The following is a 25102-nucleotide window of genomic DNA, read 5'->3' on the forward strand; positions in this document are numbered from 1 at the left end:
AATTAAAAGTTTGCTCTGAAGATGATTATATAAATATTGGGGGGAATCACAAAATGCAGCAAAAATCTTAGCAAATCAAAGTATGTACAGATCAAAATACTTCTTCCGACAACAAATGAGGGAGATTGCATTGTTTGCATGCCCATTACTAACAGCATGGGAGCATTCTTTGCTATACAAATGATCATAGCAGCAATTTACCAGCAGGGGAGGCTAGAGATTCAAAACCTGTGAAGGGAACATAATCAGGTAATCCTACATGTTGAGGAAATTCCAGGTACCGTTTGCTTGTGTAGAATTGTTCTGAAAAATCACTGAATGTCAAGCATTTTAATTGGTTGAATGGGTTCTATGGTACAGCTTGAGAAGAAATCTAAATCATTGCCTGACCTTTGGAACTCTTTCTTTCCTTTGCCTTGTAACAGTCCAAACAGACCACAAATCCACATTTTTGGCAGACCCAGTGAATGTTAAACAATGTGGCTTCACATGCATCACACATCTCCCGCACTCCTCTTACTGCCCTCTTCCACGCAATTTTGGCTGAAAGTCAAAGCAAACACAGTTGATGAAATTAACATTTATAGGCAGAATTTTCCCAGTTCTTGGCATGTTCAACAAAAAATTGTCAAAAAATATTCTTTGAAAACAATTCAAAAACATGTTTTCAAACCATGTAATCTGCATGTTTCTCTTGTATTCTTGTTTTGTAAAATGCATGTTGGACTTGCAGCAGTACACTATTTACATATTTTACCATGAACATGAAAAACAGACACAGACATATTTAACGGTTGTACATTTGCTTTATCGATCATTGTGATAATATGCAATTATTTAGATAGCATTCTCTGTCTCCCATTAAATAATAACAAAAATTAAATAAAATAAACACCAACCATCTTTTTTGATCCATGTCGCTGCAGTATTCTCAGACATTACTAGTTGACAAAATTGATCTCCAATGTAACCTAGTATGTATTTGGAGGTTTCCAGGTCGAGCTCATTGTCCTCATAATCATCAGGTGCCCACAGACTGATAGCCTCATCATCGTATTGGTCTGGAGATGAAAAGCCATCTATTCTGACTACCCCATTCTTACTAAATGAAAGTCTGAAACAACATTAAAATTGATTATATTTAAACATTCTGCATGCTGTTTGCCACAGAAATACAGCTGCATTGTGTTCTGAATGTTTCCAAAACAAATGGTACCAATATTCAATATACCCAAGTCAGCTGCTGGCTCGTTTATGATCTGGGGTGGTGGCCCTAGAATATTGTTTTCCATTATTTGGTGCCTCCACCTGCCAATTTCTAAAATCACCCTGTACTTATATTACTCTTTAATAATTGTTTAAAAACGGAAGTCTCTAAATGAAACAAAACACAGGAATTGGTCTTTACCTCTGCTTACTAGAAAGTACATTTCCACTTACCGGCGGAAATAGTAGAATCTGCAAAACACAGGGGAGGGAGCTGGTTCTTCCCCTCTCTTATTGCGGACGACTCTGCATTCCCTACACTTCTGGAGATTCGGTCCAATTTCAGAACACGAGTCGTCCTGCAGAAAGGACTCTCCTGTCTGCTTCAGTTTCTTCACTTTCCGCCAGTCTTTTAATACTGACCGAGGTATTCCATCTGTCAACAAAGTAACTTCCACTTTTAGAGGCTGCACTCTAGCACATGACATTATACCAAATCTACAGCAAGCTAGATTAGAAAGCAGTTTCTATAAAATTACCAGCACTCAGACCTAATATAAAAAACGATATATATATATATATATATATATATATATATATATATATATATATATATATATATATATAGTGGGGGAAAAAACAAAACAAAATTAAATTATTTACTGCACATAGCCAAAATACAGTAACTGAGTGCTTATTTCTTTAAAGGATGAACCCTGAAAACTTAAATTTGCAATTGAAATATGCACAAAATCGCTGGTTAACGTTTCAATAGTTAGAGTTCATTTTACCATGTGCCTGCCACTCAAATTTAATTGACATCATAATAAAGAAAGAAAAACAAAACAAACAAAAAAAAAACAACAACACACATACTGGTTCAACATCTGCTATCAATCTTAAACATTTCTATTGCAGATTTAGAAATAGAGAAAATGGTCGTATAATTAAAGCTGATTTGTTGGAGTAATGCAAGTACAGCAAATTATTCTGCTGCAGCTTAATGAAATTATATAAGCAATGGCTATGTATTTCTTTTTAAGTTTAAGCAATTAACAGTACCTTACAAAATTAAAATATTACTTAAACATGTTCACATCTTTAATTGCAATGATGGACTCCAAAACATGAGCTAAAATCTTAAAACTCTTCCTATATTAAGAAAACCATACATAAGGCTTTTAAAATAGCTACACTAAACACATCTTTGCAAGAGGTATTTCACATAATTGAACATTCCTGGCTGAAGCAACTTTTTAACTCTCTCATCTGCTATCCAGATGTGCAACCCTGGAGTTTCTGATGAGTTCAATATATATAAACATCTTAAGCATAGCGAAGAAAGCGATGTAATACCAACTTAACTGTAAAATCAAACTTTCAGGATTAGGATATGGTGCAATGTCAAAAACAAGGACATAAAAAAGGAATGGTATAAACTTACTACTGCTTGCCAACTTGAGTTTTGTTTTTTCCCTGGCACTTCTAAAAATACCATTTGATTTTACTTCTTCATCTTCTCTCTCATTATCACCCTTTTTCTTTTGCATATCATTTTGTTTCTTTTTGTACGTGGGTTTGGGCTGACGCTTGGCCCTTCGCTCGGCTTTGCTCTCACTTTCATCTGAGTCATCGCTCTCAGAGCCTGACTCATAAGTCCTTTTAGTTCCTGTCCTTGTCTTCTTTTCTTCTTGCTCAAGTTGGTCTTCCTGTTCTTTACTTTCTTTGTTATTTTCCACATCACTTGACGTAGATGCAATTAAACTAACAGTGCATGGCTTAATAATCTCTGACATAGCACTTCCCAATTTCTCAGTTTTATTAGTGTTTTTATCTTCCTCTGAATGCCTTGTAAGCCACGCTTTTTTAAGCTTTGTGTGGTAGTTAGGCTGACTCGACTGGGCAGGTTGCCCATCAGTTAAAGAGCATGTTTTGTTCATTGTGTTGTTTACTGCAGTACTGTCTTGTGAAATGGCCGGTGAGCATTTCTGAATTGTTGCATTAACAGGCTCGCTTTCATTTGCGTTACTGCTTCTGGACTGAGCTGCGGCCAGCGCTGCCTTGTGCTTTTTTAAATGGACAAAGCTGGCTGAATAAGTAAGGCCTGCACTGGCCTGTGTAGTGCTTCCTGTATTGAGTGGCAGGAATGTGCTAGGGGATGTGGTTCGGATCTTGTTCTCCTGCAACTCTGCCATTGACTGAGCGCCACTTTTAAGGGAAGAACTTTCCGTTCTACAATTAGTCGAGACAGTGGTCGACATAGAGTAAGTCATGTCTGATTCACCACGACTTAAGACACCAGTGGTTGTGGCTGCAGAAGTGGTTACATGAGTTTTTATATTGCACATAGTATTGGCAGCAGCCACAAAAGAACTCGGAATACTGTCCTGGGATACAGCCTGAAAGTTCTTTTTGTACCGAGTGCAAGTATCCTCTAAGTTCCTGTTTGGTAAAATGAATCTCCCAGGCTCTCTGCCTTCCCCTAGTTTGAGGCAATATGTCCGATTTGTTCCTGTAAATGATTTTTCAATGGCCAACTCCTTGGATGCAGACTTTGGTTCTGGCAAACCATCGTATTTCATGCATGTAGGTGGGCGTACAATAACAGATGCTGTTGCTGCCTGTGGCTTTCCATTGCTTTTTTCCAAATTCCATCCAGGTTTCACGTGGCTTAGAGAATCACGAACTTTCCAAATCTCTGATGAAGTCATCTCAGAATTGTTTTTGCAAATAGTGCTTATATCCCTCAGCTCCGGTAGCAAGGTCGGGGGCTTCTGCAATTCCGATATTTTACCAGCTGCACTGACAGGCTGGATTGGAGTCAGTGTCGGTGGAGAAAGCCTACCGTAACTGCCTTCCTTTCTGTCCAAGGTTTGCTGAGTTGGAGGATGAAACACTGGGGCCCTGTGTAATGCTGGCATGCATCGGAGTGGGTTGGATGGGGACATTACAGGACTTCTTCGTTCATTACCAGATGCATTAAGGACATGTGAGGCCACTTGCTGAGAAAGCTGCTCTGTTATTTTTCCTACCAAACCCTCTCCTTCTGGTTGGTGCTTAATCAGAGGAGGGGGCTTTGAAAGTGACTTACTGTTAAATGATGTCATAATCAAGGGATTAGAGGATGCTGAATGACTGCTGCTCAGTTTCTCAACATAACAGTTTATAGCTTCTTTGGATGGATATAATCTTGGTGGTTCATTCACCACAGTGGTCGACAAGGTGGTGAAATAGTTGCTTTGCGGCAAAGTCTGTGGCACTGAATGCTTAAACTTATAGAGTTCTGCTGCAGAGTGCTCGATATCTTTGTCCTGTTTTATGACATGGTTTTTAGGACTGGCAGTGGGCAAGGGGGGTATCCTGGGATAAGAATCTCTTTCTACATCATTTGACTTTATCTTGGCTGTAAAAGGGGCCACTTCAATGCTCTCCTGAAGCATCATGCGGTTTTCCTCTTTGTATTTGTTTATTCTGTCCCCAATCTCTTGTGGTGGTTTAAGCTGCTTGCAGTGACCAGAGATGGAATCCATGAAGTGTCTATGCATATGGCTTTCTTTGCCAGCTTGTGTTCTGCTGTGGTCCTGATCAGACTTCAAATGTGCAGCAGTAATTGCTCGCATTGGATCAATGAAGACTTTTTTGTCTAGATCCCTAAAACGAGAGATAAGAGATAAAAGTGTAGGTTGAAAATACAGGTGGGCATCTATAATGAATATGTAGCGCAAATAACAAGGAAATCACCCCTACACTATCTAAAATATAAGTTTATATCCCCTCAAAAATTCACACTGTTACATAAAATACTTCCCTGAATTTCTGGACTTTTTAAAGTGCTTTAAAATTTTTGCTGGTAACATATCCCCCCACATCCATGGTACGAACCTTTAAAAATGTATGTAATGATGTACCCCAGATTTACTCTCATTAACTTGTTCTAAAGAATCTCTTAACCAAGTTTCATCACAATCGGGTAAAATGATCTCTAGTGTAATATGCATGTGTTGCGCCTACATAACCCTGTTGCCAGGGATACGCATCTCCAGCAGAGGACAATTATACCTTAGTTCCATGAAATTCTGTAAAGCCGACATACATTCAGCAGAGCTGCACTAACACTGTTTCAGATCAATACAATAAAGAGGGTTAAAGCTGAATTAGGGCACTTGTTCAGTTTGAGATAACACATCCATGTTCATTGCTTTAATTTAGGCCAATTACGTGCTAATTGACAGATTATATAAGCATACTGAATGGTGCACTTACTCTTTGTGATGGTCTCCAGCTGCTTTTGACAAAGGTGGACTAGCATGCATGTGGAGTTTGATTGGCCGGTGTGGGTCTGCGCTGGCAGGTCTGACAGGAATGTGGTTCAATAAACCAAGGCTGTCTGCCGTGGTCACAGGGAGCCAGGGGCTGTGGGTGTTCTACCACCAAAAGACACAAATAAACGTCAGCCTTACCTTAGAAAATACATACCGATAGTGAGCTTTTTTTTTAAAAAAAAAACAAAGTGCTTACGTTGTAACAAAGCTTTTGTAGACTAATTTACACTTTCTAGCTTAACAGATGCACAGATATCCCTTTGCTATACAGACTATCAAAATTTAGCCTTTTAATCCTCATGTGTTTATTATGTTAAAACAATAGGGCTCTGGACTCCTGACCGGAGGATCATGGGTTCAATCCCAGGTGGGGGACACTGCTGCTGTACCCTTGAGCAAGGTACTTTTTTTTTTTTTTTTTTAAATAAATTTAGTCGTTTCCAATTATTTTTTAAAATTATTTTCTCCCAATTTAGAATAGCCAATTATTTTAAGCTCAGCTCACCGCTACCACCCCTGCGCTGACTTGGGAGGGCAAAGATGAACACACGCTGTCCTCCGAAGCGTGTGCCATTAGCCGACCACTTTTTTTTCAAACTGCGGACTCACCATGCAGCCACCCAAGAGCTACAGCATCGGAGGACAACGCAGCTCTCGAGCAGCTTACAGGCAAGCCCGCAGGCGCCCGGTCAGACTACAGGGGTCGCTGGTGCGCGGTGAGCCGAGGACACCCTGGCCGACCTAACCCTCCCTCCCCCTGGGAAACGCTCGGCCAATAGAACGCATCCTGCACTCCACGTGGAGCACCTTTACTGGATGCGTCACTCGGGAGCCCCCTTGAGCAAGGTACTTTACCTAGATTGCTCCAGTAAAAACCCAACTGTATAAATGAGTAATTGTATGTAAACATAATGTGTAAAAAATAATGTAATTGTATGTAAAAATAATGTGATATCTTGTAACAATTGTAAGTCGCCCTGGATAAGGGCGTCTGCTAAGAAATAAATAATAATAATAATAATAATAATAATAATAATAATAATAATAATAACACCTCCCAACTAAACAAATAAACTTTAGTTATCCCTTAATTGACTTGCCTGAATATGTACATTGTTTACATTCTTGTAATCTTTTGTACAACTCTTTTCATCCTACATTTTCTTATTGGTACAAATCAGCTTCCCTAAAATTTTGAAACTGTTTATAAAAGATATCTGTATTTATTACCTATACTGTTAATATTGGAATAGCCTCAATACCACATATAAATAAATAAATAACGACATACCCTCCTCAAACTGGCTTCCGAATTGACTGTATTTTCAGGGTGGACCCACTTAGAAGAAGGCATACCGAGACCTGGGTAAGAGTGGGTGCCATTTTGATACTGCCAAATGATTGGATAGAGTCCCAGCTGGCTATATGATGCAGTCGCATGAGTCTGTCCCAAGAGGTGAGGAGGAGGTTGCTGGTGCTGCAAAAACTGGTGCTGCTGCTGCTGCTGATGTTGGTGATGTTGGTGATGTGCTAGAGCCAAGTGACCTAAATTGCTGGAATGACCAGAGTCCAGACGTGGGTGTCCACCCAACAAAGACGCAGCAGGCATTCCAGGTAGTACTGTTGAAAGATGATGAGGGTGATGAACAGAATGGTGTGGGGCACTGCTTAAAGCATGGGCATTGATAGCAGCCATGGGTGCCTGTGGCGAGGATCCAGGAAGGAGGTGGATTGGATGGTGGTTGTTGGGGGTTAAACATGTTGCGTGTGAAGAGGCATGGAGTGGATGAAGATGCTGGTGCAAATATGCAATGTGGTTATTCTCTGTGTCTGGTCTGAATAGTGCAGGATCCCTGTAAACTGTGAAGTGCTCATTCCTGTCAATAATGAGAGGACTCTTTGTGGCTTCTGTATGGTTAATTCTTGCTGGCACTGGCTTGAAGCTTGACCTGGGCATTTCAGGTTCAGCTTTTGACACTGGCCTGTTTGTAGAAGCAGCAGAGATTTGGCTGTCCTGGTATCTAATATTATGCTTTGAAATATCAGGGGTAGTATTTGGTTTAGGTTTGGAAGTCTCCAAAGGGTTCTGGTGTTTAGGCTTGAGGGTGTCAGAAAAGTGATTCGATTTGGGCTTAAGAATTTCAGGAGAAGGGTTTGAGTTGGGCTTTAACACATCTGGCGAGGGACTTTGTTTGTTTAACTTTCTACCTTCATCTGTAAAGTTTGATTTGCTAATGCAAGATATAATGGAGGTATAGGGGGCCTTGTCCTTTTCAACTTTAGCTGCAGAATCACCAACAGCTGCAACTGTCCTTATAACCTCTGAATGGGCAAACTCAATTTTACTGGCAATGCTATTGTTCAGCTGCTGTTCGACCTCTGGCTTTCTAACATCTGAAACTGATGGATTTAACACCAAATGTCTTGACTCCGATATGTATGATTCTGATGATTGGGATATCTGCAGGGCAGAAACAGCCTCAGCAGTTTCCTGAGACACATTATTTGAATTGTTATCCTCAGTGATATCAATAACACATTTTGGTGTAGGAGTTTGTGATGCACTGTTAGCATAATGGTCATTAGGTAAAGTTTCCACAGTGTTTTTCAATTCTACAATGCACCCTTGGACATCTGGAGTACTGGCATTCTGATCATAGAAGGTGGGCGGCTCTGCTGGTTGGAGCTGAGATTTTTCTTGCAGGTCACAGTCATCTGACTGAATTCTTTCTACTTTTTGAGTTTTTTCATCTTCTGGTATTTCATCCCAGGGAGAATGTCTATCTATTAGAGTCTGCTCCTCTGCCCCCTTGCTACTCTGGGACTTTTCTTCCTCTTCACTAGCCTTTGGAGTGCTTATGCTTTTTAACTCATTCTCTGAATTCTGCTCGGAGGAAGAATCTATTCTCTTATTAGAGTTTTCAGAGTCACTGCTCTCAGAGTAGTCTGACACATTGTCTGCCTTCAGTCTTTTTAAGCAAACTTTCTTTTCATCCTCTTCGGGTTTTCTTCTTTTATGTACAATTTGTTTGTTTTTATTTTTTGAAAATTCTGCAAATAAAAAAGATCCATTAGCACATAAAATGGTAGGGATTGACAAGTAAAAGATAACGTGCCACTTTCAAAGCTTGCATGACTGCAATACAGATTTTGATCAAAGACAATCCTATCCAAAATGAACACAAAAAAAAACCCTCAATGGTACCCGACTTGACCACTGAAAAATGCAAAGGAGCAATTGTAGTAGTAATACTCTACAATAAACTAAAATGTATTTGGGTGACACCTGCTGTTCTTCCATTTAGTATTTTTCATAACAAACAAATGGGCAAACAGTTCTTGGAGGCTACATAAAAATCAACCTTCATTCAGTTGCCACAGTACCCAAAGGGTTGACAGCTTCTGGGCAATAACAAAAGTTCTTTATGTAGTGCAGCAGACATTGTTTTAGACTGTAGCTCAAGGGACTTCCAACACACTGGTCCTACTTATTTCCATAGAATTTGCTTAATTATATTCTGCAGTCTGGGTTGTTTTCTTGCTGGTACAGGTACAGATAATTTAACAGGAAATCTCACAGATCACATCATGTTGTCTTGAACATTGGTCCTGACATGTTTTTCATAATGTCTTGGTGAAAACAAAATCAAAGTTAAAATTATAGTGCACTTCATTTGACGAAATATGTCCCTCAAGTTACATTAAATACACAACAAATGGGCCTCATTAAGCTTTGAACTTAAAATCACAAAATGCTGTTTTGACAGCTGCCAAAACGCTTTACAACCACCTCAGCAGCACTAATTATATTTCCTTTAAACTGTTTAAAAATAGAGCTATTTAAAAGATTGAAGGGAGTAAGATTATAATTTAAGTATTAAGGCCAAGTATGACCACGAAATAGGCAGTTTTCAATGAGGGTACAGCACTTGTTCACACTCTGAACAAAAGGAAAATAAATACTATTCAGTTCACACACCTCCTCGCCCTCCATTGTCAAGTCTTTCCTCTTTTATCTTATCTTCATCTGGCACACTGCTATCTGATCCCTTCCTCTTGCTGGAGCGGGAACTCCGTTGCTGTTGCTGCTGAAACTGCTGCTGCTGTTGCTGCTGTTGTTGCTGATGCTGTTGTTGCTGATGCTGCTGTTGTTGTTGCTGCTGCTGCTGTTGTTGCTGAGCTTGTTTCGGTGTCGCAGTGGGAGAATTCATGACTGGTCTGGGGCTGTTTGCTTGAGCACGTGTATAATGACCCTAGATAATAATCACATTAAAACAGATGTGGTTACTTTAACATCATCATCATCATAATGCGCAGTGATGCCAGATCAGAGCCCCCTCCCCACACACACAAAATAGTAAAGAGCAAATAAATGCTTTCAGATAGTTAAAATATAAATGAATTTACTGGTGTATAATTTTGGTCTAGCAAACATTACAAATAGACTTTACAACTGCAGACAACTAATGTTTAAAAGTTTACCAATTAACACAAGTACATATACAACTTTAAATTAGCAATTACCAAAACGGTCACAATATATACAGTAAAACCTGATGAACCAGCGACCAATGGCACTGACCATGTGCTGGTTTGTCATTTACCAGAACAAAATCCTTACTTGAGTTTACTGACTGGCAAGAAAAGGTGATCGTAGACTTTAATAGTTTCAATAAGTTTTATTAGTTCAAATAATATTTTAAATAGAGTGTATTTTGTATTGAATGTATTTGAATGTTAGAAGAAACTCACATGCGCTGTATTGCTGTTCTGGCTGGAACGAGATCTGCGTCTTGATGTTATTCCAATGTTTTCACCTTTCAGCAAAGAATGAACGACGTCATCTAAAAATGTCATCTGTACCATAGAAGGATCAACATTCTGAGGCTCTAGAACCTGATTTAACAGAGAAGGATTGTTAATTAGCTCTCTGTTATACAGTTCTTAATTTAGCAATCGTTTTTAAACAGATAGAAAATCGGTAAACAGCATTTGGTTTAAATCTATCCACATGTCCAGCATATAAAGTGGTAGCAATAAAGTAGTATCCATAGAAGGATAAAATGCATTAATGTGAAAATAAATTGTAAGTTTCAGTGCTGTTAATTACATATAGAAAATATGCTAAATGCAGTGTATAATGGAGACATTTTTTTTTTTTTACCTGGTCATTCATCACAATCATAGTGCGACTGAAGAGATCGTGATGCGTGATGATGCCAGTGAACCACTGGGTGGCTGAATCCTGTCTGTATACTCTTACTCGGTATCCATTTAAAGAATAGGGACCTGTGATAAAACCATATTACACATGTGACACCAAAAGTAAAATACCTACTGCAGATATAGTTTATATATTTTATATATATATATACAGAATGTGGTTTGAACTACACAGAGTTTGACTCACAAGTTTCTAAAGTCTGTAGTTAGTATGTGAAATGTGCAGTGTTGATTCACAAGTCTACTGTATTCACAGTCCGGGGCTGATCAGTGTAACTGTGGATATACTGAGTCACAAATGAACTTTCACACACCCACATTATAAAAACACTTCCGTTGTTGTTTCAGGACAAAGTATTTTCTTCATTATCCGTGCCAAAGTTTTATCTGAAGGAGCCCAAAAAACAGCATTGTTTAAACAGACAGGGCAAACCTTATTGGACAAGAATGTACTTAATAAAGCAGTAGTTGAACGTTGATCCCACCGATTGACAGACTGCTATCTGTAAGCAATTCACTGGAGTGCAAAAAAAACACGACAAAATGGATGTGCTAGTGTGCCAGTAGTCAAATATTATTTATTTGTTAGCTTGTGCACAGTTTTACATATACAGTAATCTGAAACTAATCTTCTCAGCTGATTTGTTTAGAAAACAGTTTCAGCTAAACCAGGGCTACAGGGTTAAAGAAAAGGACCTGTAACCAGGAGGTCCCCGGTTCAAATCCCACCTCAGCCACTGACTCATTGTGTGATCCTGAGCAAGTCACTTAACCTCCTTGTGCTCCGTCTTTCGGGTGAGACGTAGTTGTAAGTGCAGCTGATGCATAGTTCACACACCCTAGTCTCTGTAAATCGCCTTGGATAAAGGCGTCTGCTAAATAAACAAATAATAATTACCGAGACTGGGGCATTCCCAAGGTCAGGTACTGCATGTGTGGAGAAAGTGCAAAACCTGCCAATTCCCGAAATCTCAAAACCTCAGTGTCGATTTGTTTTCCATGCAGAAGCCGCTATGAATACTTTCCACACACTAAATTTGGCCTATTAGTTAGCTGCCAAGTCCAACAACAATTATTTCTAATTGTGGCACCGACCCTGCAAACAGGTAACCTGCCAAAACCACCAAAAGTGTAGTTCACTTAAAATCCCTAAATGTCTGGTAGTGAGAAGCAACTGTCAGCTATTCCAACCTAGACTAAATCAGGGTCCCAGATGTAACAAAAAAAAAAAAAAAAAATTCTGATGGATTACAAACATGCTAAATATTGTACTGCTTAAAAATGTGTATTCCTGAAGAATAAATGTTTAAGAAATGAAAAGTAAATCTTTCCCACCCCAACTGTATTTGCTGTAGGAAATATGAATAAAAAAAATTACCTTGCATAAAAATTTCCTGAACCTTTTGTTCTTTAACCCAGGCTTTCACTTCCTCGTGAAGCTGTGGATTGTCCCTGAGAACTGGATTCAAACTGTCTACTTCATCCTAAAAAGAGAATACAAAAATGTTCTAGCTCACAATAAAGAAAATATAGAAAAAGACAATTTGTTTGGAAAATACAAATCACTATTATAACCCACGTTGTGAACTGAAATTATTAATTTTGATGGTGCAGTCTGCAGTTAATTTATTAGATTGCTAGCTAGATTAAGAACATTGCACTGTAACTACAGTACACAACTCAAATAAAAAATAAGAGCTTATCCATGCTTTTATATTACAATAATAAATATACATGTTTAGTTAGTCTTCTTGCTCTCAGCCAGCAAGATGAAGTCATAAAACCCATCTTATCGTATACAGTAAAATAACTGGGCTTTAAGACAAATCCTGGTTCCTACTGGATTAATGAAGTTTGTAAAACAAATAAATAAATAAAATAAATAAAAATAAAGGAACTCATAGCTCATCTGTTACACATCCTTCAACAATTAAACAAAGTCAAAGGTTACTAATTAAGTGCATTCAACAGTTTAGTGCCAGCTACTGACTAAAGTATAGCCTTATTTTTCTAGATGCTCATAAAAATCTGAAACAAAATCAGTGCTTAAATGCTCAGTGGATCTGAGAACATTAGTGTTGAAAGAAGTTCTAAATAATTACATCCATTTCCTCCATACTCATTCTTTTGATTGAGTTACCCCAGGGGTCTTATAAACAGATCAGCAAGACTAAAACAAAATCCACAAAAATAAGAATACAAACAAAACATTAAACCAATCTGAACCAAATTAACACTAAACTTAAATACCTAATACTTTAAATGAAACTAAAATAAAAGTTATTTATTAAAAAAACAAAACAAGAAAAGTCAAAGCATTTTGTTTCATAAGAACCAGCAGCCCACTCTAATTGTAACATTATCCTTTTTACTACAGTGTATTTGGCACTTTAAAGATTCGGTGCAGTCTTATACGCTTGTGGAAATGCATACTGTTAATGGAGCGTTGTATAATTAAGTACAAAAAAGCAATGATAACAAGCTTTCCATATTGTTTTCCAAGGGCAAGTAGTACGATGATGCAGCACCACTTGACGTAGGTGCATTAACTGCTTCTTCAGATACAGTACAGTAGTTCATGTTGGGCAAACAGGAAATCCACTCACCACTTCCATTTATTGTACTTGTACTGTGGTGATTAATACAAGGACACAGTAACAGACATTCACTAAACAGGGGTATTTTTATAGTGAGCCATCTATATTTACCTAACTGCTGATAAACAGATCAGACAAGCTTTGGAAATACACCAGCATACCCCAGTGCATCGTGGGTATTCCCTTCTAACCTTAAATTTCTGTTGATCAAATAATGAAGGAAAGAACAACTGGGTCTCTTTACCAGAAGTCTTTACCAACTACCTTTGCAATACCTTAGTTCTATAAATTTATTTTTATTGAGGTTTTACTGCTAGATTCCAGGATTAGAAATAAATACAATTGAAGCGTTGAACAATGAAATCTCTCATTTCTATTTTAAGGACTACAGTAGGAACATGTGATTTATTTACTGACCTGGAGGTAGAATTCCACACTTTCCCCATACTAATCCTTGTGTATATCTCCCAGCCAGCTGTCACAAAATGACATCTTGTGAAATGAGTGTTGCCCTAAACTTCACTCATTTCTCACCGCTCCCAGTGAACATATTCAACCACTATACGCCCCCACCACAACATCCCTCAGTGAAGCACAGGGCAGATACAGTACAGGCTTTTTTTCTGCAAGGGTTTCTCATCTTTCAATTTAAAAGCAATACAGTACTGGAAACTTCAGCAAATGAAGCAGCATAAAACATTTCGCTAGGGGTGTTGTGGGATTGAGAACTGAATGTACTTCCAGATATGAACTTTGAACTAGTTAAAAAACTAAGCTTCCTTCAGCAGCAAAGTTCCACACTAGCAGCGTGTAAATAGTTCAGCAAGAACACAAAGCCTGGATTTTAGAAACTGGCAGGTCATGCTTGATTGGGATGTCTGTCTAAGACCGTGTGATCCGATCTACAGACCCTGGAAGTCTCTTCAAAACTCTGTAATTCAACACCATCTGTGTTCTCTTAGGTAAAGGCTTTAAAAATCAGCAGAGGATGATATTTTAAGTGCAGTTTATTGTATTGGGAAACACACTAAATTACTCCAAAATGTTTCAGGAAAATCTCACTGCTGATTTTATGAATTGCATATTGTACATTTGAGATAGGTACTGTATACTGCAGTAAAACGAGAACAAGCACTAAAATGTGAATATTAATATTCAGTGCAAATGATTTAGCAGTGTTGCGAGACATTAAAAACAAGTTAAATTCTCATTTCACACATACAGATTCCTCAAAACTGTATAATGTCTACAATGCTGACAACTGAGCTTCCCACTCTCAAATGTTTTTAAGCTACTCAAACTAATAACTGTACAGACTGAGTCAGATCTTTAGTGCAATAAATTTGGTTACAGTATGCCAATGTTATTACACAATGCAATCAATATGTCTAGTCTTTCTAGAATATCTATAATAGGCCAGGGTACAAGCAGCACTCACTACACTTTTGGCAGTTACAGTCCGTCACTAGAAATTAACAATCCGTTCATTAGTAATAAATGGCAGAGAAGTAGATTCATTGCTATTTCGAGGATGCTACACATCGCTGATGTTTCTTATTAGCATTCCACAAGCCTGCTGAATACAGGCTTGAAATACACAGCGCTTTCCCTTCTAGAGGGCAAAATCAAAGGAGTGCTTAGCAAAGGACATAACCTTTTCTATGCCAAGATCAACCGGCTGATGATATATTCTTTGAAAAAAAAAAAATAAATAAAAAAAAAAGGACCCACTCCACTTCTATAACCTAAAAATGATTTTTTAAGAAGTAAAAAACAAACAAATGTAGAATACTGTAAATACAATGTAAAGTTAAATGCATGCTGCAGATGCTGTTGTGGCAATTTCTTTTCAGTGCCATGTGCTAAATTTAGCATCTGTTTGAGGAAACCAAAAACTACCAGGTTTAACTGATGGTATATCAAATAAATGTGCTGTTCAAACCAATTGAATCTTACAGCAAATGTAATATATATATATATATATATATATATATATATATATATATATATATATATATATATACACACACACACACCAACCATAGTACAAGATGTTCAATCATAAATCAAATTAATAAAGCATCAATGCAAATGTTTATTGTTGTAAACCAGTCTTGACGTATTATAAAAGAGAAAAAAAACTATGATGTTCATTCTAAAACTGTGTAGAGAATCTCTGCATTCTCTGTATACTGTTTTATTTAAATCAAAAACCATTTCATGCAAATTAAAAAATGCCCTAATTTTCTGGTCCTAGTTTCCAATTTCAAAACATTCCCTTTACACACACAAACATGCAGTTTTGTTTAAATACTGTTAGATCTGTTAGCAATCTACCAGAATATTATAGTATGCCCACTGTGCTCCATTTCCTTTAGCTACTTCTTGAAATAGTGGTTTCAAATCCACATGTATGGATGTATGGATTAGTGGGATGGGGGGTGGTTGCCAGATCCATATCCCAAGACTGCGGAGGGTCTTCTGCTATTAAAGTGAAACACTTCACTTGTGGGGGAGCTTACCCTTCAAGGGCAAGCAATAAATCCTCATCCTACATTGCAGTGGGGAGCAGAGTACAATCAGCTGCTGAACAGATTTAGAAAGAGGCATGTCCAGGCACTGGTCACAGACACCAGCTGCATCTTTGGCAACTAAACCATCCCCCATACAAAAAGACATTTACAAACAATACAAAGAAAAGGGTCTTTCACAGTGAATAGAAAGAATAAAACAAGCATCTTTACCCAACTGACCAGCCTGACAACCAAGTCAAAAACACAGGAAACATGTCAAACTGAAATAAATCACCTAGGCTAAAGTGTGGAATTTCATTTCAGATGTGTAAACCATTATAAAACATTCAAGTACCCAGACTTACATCCACTGTACATGTACTGTATTGCTCACCAGACTTCAAAATGGGAAAAACATGCACACCTGTAAAGTAGGATTATATTTAGTACTGTAGTTAGCACGATTGCTAGAGTATTTAACAGACATTCTTTATTACAGTTACTGTTGTAAGTAAACAGTAACTGTATTTTTTTTGTTTTGCTTAAATACTGCTCTTTAGTAATTTAAGGCACAAGGTACAACTGATCAAATGAAGTCATGGTTGTTGTACAGTAAGTCAGCTTAAACCCACAAAAAAAAAAAAACATTTACCTCAATCGTAATGTAAATATTCCATTCTCTGCCGCTCTAAAACTAAAAGGAGTAACCTTCTGTCTGTTTTACGTTTGAGTCATATAAGAACGCAGCAATCTCCAGCAAAGCAAACAATTTGGTTTCTATGTACCACATTTTGCTACCATCTGTTCCTGTCAACATGCTTCCTGAACAATACCAGTATGTGCAGAACTGTTAGTAATACCTTTATCTCCAAGCACAGATGCTTTTACAGAAACAGCTTGTATAAATGCCAACTGAAAAATATGCAAAGCCCTGTTTAATGCATGGTTAAGATTACTAAACAATGTCATATTCTGAAAGGGTACCTTATAGGCTATTTACAGTTCTACAACAGTGCACTCTAAGGCATGATTAGCATATTCCTTGGAATTTAAGATGCAGTTTTTGAACCATTTTTTGCTTCTCAAAAATAGTTTGTGTCTTAAATTCAAGTACAGTATAGTGATGTGCGTATTTAAAAATCGCCAACTAAAGACGTGACTACCGAAGTACACAAACAGCAACATGACTGACTGCCGAGAAAAGACAAACAAAGACGTCACTGCCCGAATACACAAGCAGCAACGTGACTTACTGCAGAGAAAAAACAAACCAAAACAATACTGCCCGATCTCGAATCATCCATGACATACATGCAGGAATTTTCAAAGAATTTTCAAAGAAGCTTTTACAATTTCAGCATTTAACAAACAGTACCAGCTTGGACAGATTGGAAATGCTGCTCAGACCCCCGTATTTTTAGATATACCAAGCAATACCACAGTTCACAAATTAGGAGAAAAAACAGGTGTGAGTAATCATGACTGGAAATGAGAAGCAGCACATAACTGTAATGCTCTGTGTGGCCACCAACTGCCTCCATATGCGTAATTGAGGTGTTTTTAATTTTGCCAAATTGAGGGTGGAAAATTTGGTCTGCGTCTTAAATTCGAGGGAGTCTTTAATTTGAAGGAATACGGTGCATCAAGATCATTTTCTAGACGGTATGAGTTCAAAGCACTTCAACGATGTATTACTTTTATCAGGAGACAGCATTTTTCAATGCGTTTCTTGTGCTACAGTATTATGTTTCATCTATTTTATAACAGAAATTCTACGCAAGATGCATGTTGTGATGTAGTAGGTTCATCTGCAGAAACCACAAACTTCATATAAAAAGGATCTGGGTTATGTCACAGCTTTCTTCATTAAAGATTTTTATGACATACTAGTATGGCTCAATTTTAATCTGTTTCTGATAATACGTCAATGTGCTACAGGGCGTACAACACACAGATGCCTAATCACATGGACAGCAGGGCATTACACTGTATATGGCATAAAAACATAAAAACTAAGATTTCAATTTAAAGCAGATGGCATTTCATTATACGTTCAGCTGTACTGGAAATGAGTGCACAAGATACTTAGGTCAAAAGCTTAATAAATGCAAATCTACTGTGAGTAAAGTAGAACCACACTGAAAATACCATGTGTCAATATGAGGTTTAAAAAAATATACTATGCTACCAGTTTTGCTCTTTGTATTAAGATACATTTTTAAATGTTTGCTTCCCTGTTTTAGTAAAGTGTATGACATACAATGCAGAACTAATTTTACTTTTTTAAACATATCCTATAAATCACCTACTTATCTTTATTCTTACTGTACTGTGTGTATTTCATGTTTTTGGATTACAAAATAGCAATGAGGTTTAACGTCAGGAGCATAACATGCATCATGAGTCATATCATATCGTGACTTGAATATCGCAATGTATGATATGATGACCTTACTGTACTGGTTATATCACTACAAATTACTATTTTACACTATTTTCCCTGTATCTAACCCTCTATCAACAGTATCTATATAGCAACTCTTCTATACTGTAGATGTAAAAAGCCTTCTTTCACAGTCACAAACCTGATAAGGTTGACAGGCACCATCTCCACTCATGAAATCCAGATGTCTATCTGTGAAGAATTCTACTGCAGTGATTGAGTTGAGCACAGCTTTCCCCACCAGAGGTTTGAATGTCTGTAAAATGAACACAGTAATGTTAGAAATAAGAAAATCATTAAAGAAAGTCTGACAGTTCAAAGCTTGCCAGTTTAGCTTTGATGTGGCTTTCTTCCTTTTTCTCAGCAGATGTAAAATCTCTGATGTCTGGTGAATTTTCTATCAGCAAAATAAAAAAAATATGCACACACGTAGGAACACTTTATAAACCCATACAATTTGAATTCAACAGAACCACTATACATTACTGTTTATCACAGAAATATTACATTCTTTAACCATTATGCACCACACAGTAAAATAAATAATAATAATAATATTATTATTATTATTATTATTATTATTATTATTATTATTATTAATATGAAACCAATTTTAAAAAGCAATAGGATTTAAACCTGGAGAAGCATTTCTGATCAATAAATTCCAGTAATTTGAACACATCCATTACAATGTTGATTGCCCATGTGTGTAGCGCAGAAGCTCAGACAAGCCCTGGAAATAAGTGTTTTGAATCATATCACGGCTCCTGATGGAATCAATGCTGAGGCACATTAGTCTAACCTTGTTTGCAATTATTGAATGTTCTGTCAGTACATTCTAGATGTACTTTGTGGAAGTTCATGGTGCGAAGAGACTTTTCCTGCTACTGTTATATGCTCAAACTCGGTCGTTAATGTGCCCAGCTTGAGGTTAAAATTATGTACAAGAACACACACACTCTGTTACCTTTTTTTATATTTATTCCTGTTTATACTATGATTTTGCTAACCTCAGTGACACTAACTGAAAATGTCTACTTTAAGTCACTGTATTTATGGCCATGACAAAAATTGGAGCATGCTTAGGGTCACTTGTACACACATCTAAATAAGAACGTCACATGTGTAGCTTAACAGTTGCCACTGCCCTAAAACAACTGGATAGGTATGCATTTAACAAATAAACTTGTAAGACTTTGGTATTATTAAAGAAATGTACTTAGTATCATTAAGGCGATGCATTGATTTATCGATGCATAGCATCGTTTGACAACTATCGATAGTCAAGCCTGTGCATCGTTTTTGTGTAAAGGGTTTAAGCAAAGGAAAGCTTTTACTTTTATTAAATTTGGAATCGGCAATTATTTTTTGCATTAAGCGAAGAACTGCTCTCCTCAGGTCTGACTCATTGAATCTGCAAGCGATTGAGCTCACCTGACTTGTTATGGATTTAAACATTTTTTTTTTTTTGGATTTTGCTTTGACCTCCAACAGGCTGATGTAATCAATTTAATGTGCATAATAGTTTTTAAAGCTTTGCTAGAAATGTTACACAGTAATCCACAGCTCCACATGTATTACTGTGTTTTCTTTAACCTTTCTTAACGTCGATGAATCGATGCATCGTTTTTTTGGGAGAATGATATATGAATAGTGAAAAATCAGGCATCGCCACAGTCTTGTACATCATCACAAAATAGATTTCAGATTCTACTAAACACTGAAGTTTTCACTTCCAAGTTGAGGAAAAGAAAGTAAATAATAATAAAAAAATCTGAAAAAAGTACCCTTTACATAGCCAAGCAGCTGCAAGTTAAATAAGAGACTAAATACTTTAATCATTCCCAGGTCTTTCAGAAGTTCTGTCACACACCGTTTGTTTATTTTAGGGTAGCATTATTATCTTCAAGATAATTCTCAGGAGCTTCCATTGAAATTGTCATAAGTTTGCTTGTCTGCACTCTGCAAGTTTTGCATAAGCAGGAAAGATGTTGGAATAGTTCAATAAAAACCCTGCAGGCCTCATCCATGGTCTTAAAACCATGATTTTTAAGCATGTGTTTTACTTGTCCAAATTCTTGGCTGAGTGTCCACAGGTAAGATGCTCTGATACAGATTACTGAGTCGCTCTAATACCAGGGACGTGCGCAGTTCTGTCAGACACACTGTTTGTTTATTTCAGGGTAGTATTATTATCTTCAACTATCACCTACTATACCACTCTCACTAAAGCACTGACTGAAAAACAAGACTGCAGCTGGAGCACAATGCCACAGTGAAATTTCACTTTTCTAGGGCAGTTAAATATAGTAACAAGACATGTAAACTGCTACACTGGACAGAAAATAGGTGTTTCTCTTTAGTATTGAAGAAAAACACTTCAAACTTAAAATGTAAAAGCGAGACATATTCCTGTGGGTTTGTTTTAAGAAAAATGTATTATGACTGTTCTCGCAGTAAAATTCTGAAACCACATTTAAAATGCTCACCTTTTTATAAACAATATTTAAATAAAAATAAAAAAACAGGTTACATAAACAACCCTTACCTTTGTCCTAATGGTATACTGAATTTCAAATTAGTAACATTAATAAAGTGAGCAAATGTTTCAAGTTTCACAGGCTGATCAATACTGAATAAAACGCAACACCATACTCCAATACAATTAATTTACCTTACCTCACTTAACATGACCCATGTACTGTTTGACTATAATGCCAAGTGTACCTAGTTTATTCTGCACAATGAATTAAGCCTATTAAATACATGTACTGTATCAGTTTGATCCTCAAATCCAGATCATTGAAATATTTACCAATATAACAGTGCACAAGCACATATTTCTACAACCCAGCAATTGTCACATCTGCCAGCTTCTAAATGACAAATTAAAATCAGTACAAAGAATTGGCACGTGAACAATGCAATCATTGTTGTACACCTCCAGAATACACAAGTCATCTGAGGCAGAATCATGCACTGCACTAAAGGCAGACAAATCATCTCCCTTTAATTTCGCCTGCATCTGCAAACTGTTTCTGAAAGCACAAATGCTCTCTTTTGAAACAAAGGATCTCCAAAAGATTATGCTATCCCTGTATGCAGGGCTTAGCTATAATTTAACAGTAAATATTTTATAAGGTGTGTGCACTGGAATGTAAAGAAATGCTGCTGGAACTCATGCACAGCTAAGTAATCTGGAGGCCTGAAACGATTCTGTCATTCTCTGAAATGTTTCAACAGCCTTAGGGGAAATGGTAAGCTGCTATCTGATGAAGGTCACAGTGGAATACAGCTCTGGTTACTCACACACACAACCTTACACATTCTTTATTATGCGAGCTACAATAGATGAGTTCATTAGCAGAGTGACAAGAGAAAATCCTGCTTTTCTAAGGGTTATTAATAGTGACTGCTCCTTCGTTGCCTCAAGACTTTTTTTCTGTTTACAAAGCTTAATGCTTGGGTCTCCCGTACTGTATACCCGATTATACACAGGACCGGTCAGTACAGTTACATCTGTAATGACCAGCTTTGTTCACCTAATCCTCCTCTCTGTGAATTATGATTCTTTATATTTATATATATATATATATATATATATATATATATATATATATATATATATATATATATATATATATATATATATATATATATATATAAAAATAAAATAAATAAATAAATAAAGAGACTAAAAATAGTCAGAATAACTCTGACACTTCAATAGCTCTCCTGGGCAGGGTTTACTGTAGCACATCAGTGCTGTTTTTTTTTTTTTTTATAAATTTAGTCATCACCAATTTTTTTACCCCAGTTTTTCTCCCCAATTTAGCATGCCCAATTATTATCTGTATCCTCGGCTCACCGCTCGCAACCCCCCTGCCGACTCATGGAACCGAGGCTGGAACACGCATCCTCCAAAACGTGCTCCTGCCAAGCCGTAATTTTTCGCACTGCAGATCCACAGCAATGCCGCCAGACCTATAGTGCCGGAGGACAACACAGATCTTTAGCAAGATTCACCTTGATTTGTTTAGAGACACCCCTCCTTAACACATCTGTGTTATTAATTCTAAGATCGATGTATTCACTTGGCCTGACAAGGCACATCATGCCACAAACAAAAGAAATTCCTGAAGACCTCCGGAAAAAAGCTGTTGATGTCTATCAGTCTGGAAAGGGTTACAAAGCCATTTCTAAGGCTCTGGGGCTCCACCGAACCACAGTCAGAGCCATATTGTCCAAATGGAGAAAGTTTGGGACAGTAGTGAATCTTCCCAGGAGTGGCCGTCCTGCCAAAATCTCTCCAAGAGCAAGGCGTAAAAATCGTCCAGGAAGTCACAAAGAACCCTAGAACAACATCCAGGGATCTGCAGGCCTCTCTCGCCTCGGCTAAGGTCAGTGTTCATGACTCCACCATCCGAGACACTGGGCAAAAATGGGATTCATGACAGAGTAGCAAGGCAGAAACCATTGCTCACTAAGAAGAACATGAATGCTCGTCTCAAGTTTGCCAAAAAGCACCTGGATAATCCTCAAGAGTTCTGGAACAATGTTCTATGGACAGATGAGTCAAAAGTGGCACTTTTTGGCCGACATGGGCCCTGTTATGTCTGGCAAAAAACAAACACTGCATTCCACAAGAAATTTAAAGTTTTGGAATGGCCTAGTCAAAGTCCAGACCTAAACCCCATTGAGATGTTGTGGCAGGACCTGAAACGAGCAGTTCATTCTCGAAAACCCACAAATGTCACTGAGATGAAGCAGTCCTGCATGGAGGAGTGGGCCAAAATTCCTCCACGGCGCTGTGAGAGACTAGTCAATAACTACAGGAAGCGTTTGGTTGCAGTTATTGCTGCTAAAGGTGGCGTAACCAGTTATTGAGTCTAAGGGGGCGATTACTTTTTCACACGGGGGCATTGTTGCATAACTTTAATAAATAAATGAAATATGTATCAAATTTGTATTATTTGTTCACTCAGGGTCCCTTTTATCTAATATTAGGTTTTGGTTGAAGATCTGATAAAATTCAGTGTCAAAAATATGCAAAAAATTGTAAAGCATGGGTTTTAAATTGCCGATTCTCTTATACAGTATATAAAATATACAAATAAAGCCAAATAAATACAGTTCACATATTATCATAATCACATTACTGCTATACGTTGTTTATAATTACATTTCTGCTATTACACATAATGTAAAAATAAAAATATTACACGGCATGTGGACCTCTCCTTGATCTTGCTGAAAATACCCTTTGTTAAAGTCACACACAACGTCACTTTTACTTCTTATTCCCTTAAACTTTATATTTGATCTATGGATATGTAGAATTAAATCCATTTTAAAAAAAAAACAATATTTCTTCCCATTCAAATCATCAAACATTAATGCAATCTACCCGATATCAAGGATATAGAATCTCGATCACTGGCTATCCCAACCTCTTGACAGCCAAAACACGCCCCCGTCTTGTCTGCGTCTGCTCATGAATATTCATGAGAGGCGGCAATTTCGAACAGCACTTCGGCAATAAAGAGCTCGTCAGGCCAAGTGAATACATCGATCGTAGAAATAATAACACGGATGTGTTAAGGAGGGGTGTCTAAACAAATCCAGGTGAATCTTGCTAAAAAATGCAAATCAGTTTTCAAAAGAGAAAGCTTTGAATAGGAAATGAAGCAGACTTTGCATTATAGAGATAGGATAAAAGTCGCCATTGGAACTTTGGATTCCCATGATGCACCGCATCGGCAGGGCCAGAAAGACTATCTTGTGTATATAGAAGATCTTTGCTGAGACTGAGACTGTCCATCTGTTGGGCGACTGTGCCATATTCCCGCTTTGAAAATTCCTCCTACAAATTTCATCAACATGCAGCCAGTCCTTCCCTTCTATCAGCAATGCAAGGTGCTGGAAGCATGCGCTGTTAAATACTCATCGATTGTTCCCCCAATCAACAGCCTGTTCTGTGACCTCTATGACGTAGTTTTGACAGTGATTTCCAACTTGTAAATTTTGTGAGTTGTACTCGTAACTTTGAGTTGTAGTCGTAACTTTGTGATTTGTACTAGCTTTTCTTGAGTCGTACTCGTATTTTTGATTTGTACTCATAATTCTCTGATTTGTACTAAATTGTTTTTGAGTTGTTCTCATTAGATATTTACTTTTATTTTTGACTTGTACCTGTCATTACAAGTACAAATTATTTTTACGCATATGAATATTTGACAGTGATCTCCCTCCATATACATTCTTTTTTTAATTGTGTATCAATTGTATCCATGATTTTTCTGCAAGCTACTGTACTGTTATGTTTTGCTACTTCAATGAAAATCATTGCTAAAAACCACCCGTCAATAAATAAATAAAATAAATAGATGAATGTGAAAAATGTGTAAATACTGTTTCTTGCTTCACAAGACCCATAACTCTCTCTTCTCCTAGTTCTAAGAAAAAAATGGTTTTCATCCAGCAAAAACAGGCCACTATTACATATGACACCAAAACCTGCTGCACATTATGTCCTATATAATCTCACATCAAAATGTATTTGTATACTACTGTAACTGAAATATTCAGAGGCTCTGTACAGTACCCCTAAATATTGCACAAGGCTGCCACTGTGAACAAGGAAATGTCTGCAATAACTGTGACCTGTTTAGGGCTCCACACTGCACCACATTCCATTTAGATGAGAAAAAAGCAGAACAGATGAGCCCACCGTGGCAGGCAAGCAGTTTAAAAAAAAATTTAATTCACAGAATGTAGATTAAATTTTAAAACGTTTCA

At 37.3% G+C, this 25102-nt stretch overlaps 1 protein-coding gene across 3 annotated transcripts in view; it reads right to left on the minus strand.

Annotated features, from left to right (window-relative positions):
* The window catches only part of LOC117415444 (probable JmjC domain-containing histone demethylation protein 2C), a 123940-nt gene that overhangs the window by 8774 nt on the left and 90064 nt on the right, over nucleotides 1-25102 (minus strand). For all 3 annotated transcript variants that reach the window (XM_059026498.1, XM_034025798.3, XM_059026499.1), the window contains 11 exons: nucleotides 18447-18560; nucleotides 12130-12235; nucleotides 10693-10817; nucleotides 10281-10424; nucleotides 9508-9781; nucleotides 6820-8579; nucleotides 5470-5630; nucleotides 2651-4857; nucleotides 1441-1642; nucleotides 900-1114; nucleotides 391-543 (listed from right to left, as the gene is read on the minus strand). In XM_059026498.1, the coding sequence (XP_058882481.1) occupies nucleotides 391-543; nucleotides 900-1114; nucleotides 1441-1642; nucleotides 2651-4857; nucleotides 5470-5630; nucleotides 6820-8579; nucleotides 9508-9781; nucleotides 10281-10424; nucleotides 10693-10817; nucleotides 12130-12235; nucleotides 18447-18560 (5461 nt within the window). The remainder of the gene's footprint in view (nucleotides 1-390; nucleotides 544-899; nucleotides 1115-1440; nucleotides 1643-2650; nucleotides 4858-5469; nucleotides 5631-6819; nucleotides 8580-9507; nucleotides 9782-10280; nucleotides 10425-10692; nucleotides 10818-12129; nucleotides 12236-18446; nucleotides 18561-25102) is intronic.

Source organism: Acipenser ruthenus, chromosome 7 (genome assembly GCF_902713425.1).
Source record: "Acipenser ruthenus chromosome 7, fAciRut3.2 maternal haplotype, whole genome shotgun sequence".
In the NCBI taxonomy this organism is placed as follows: domain Eukaryota; kingdom Metazoa; phylum Chordata; class Actinopteri; order Acipenseriformes; family Acipenseridae; genus Acipenser; species Acipenser ruthenus.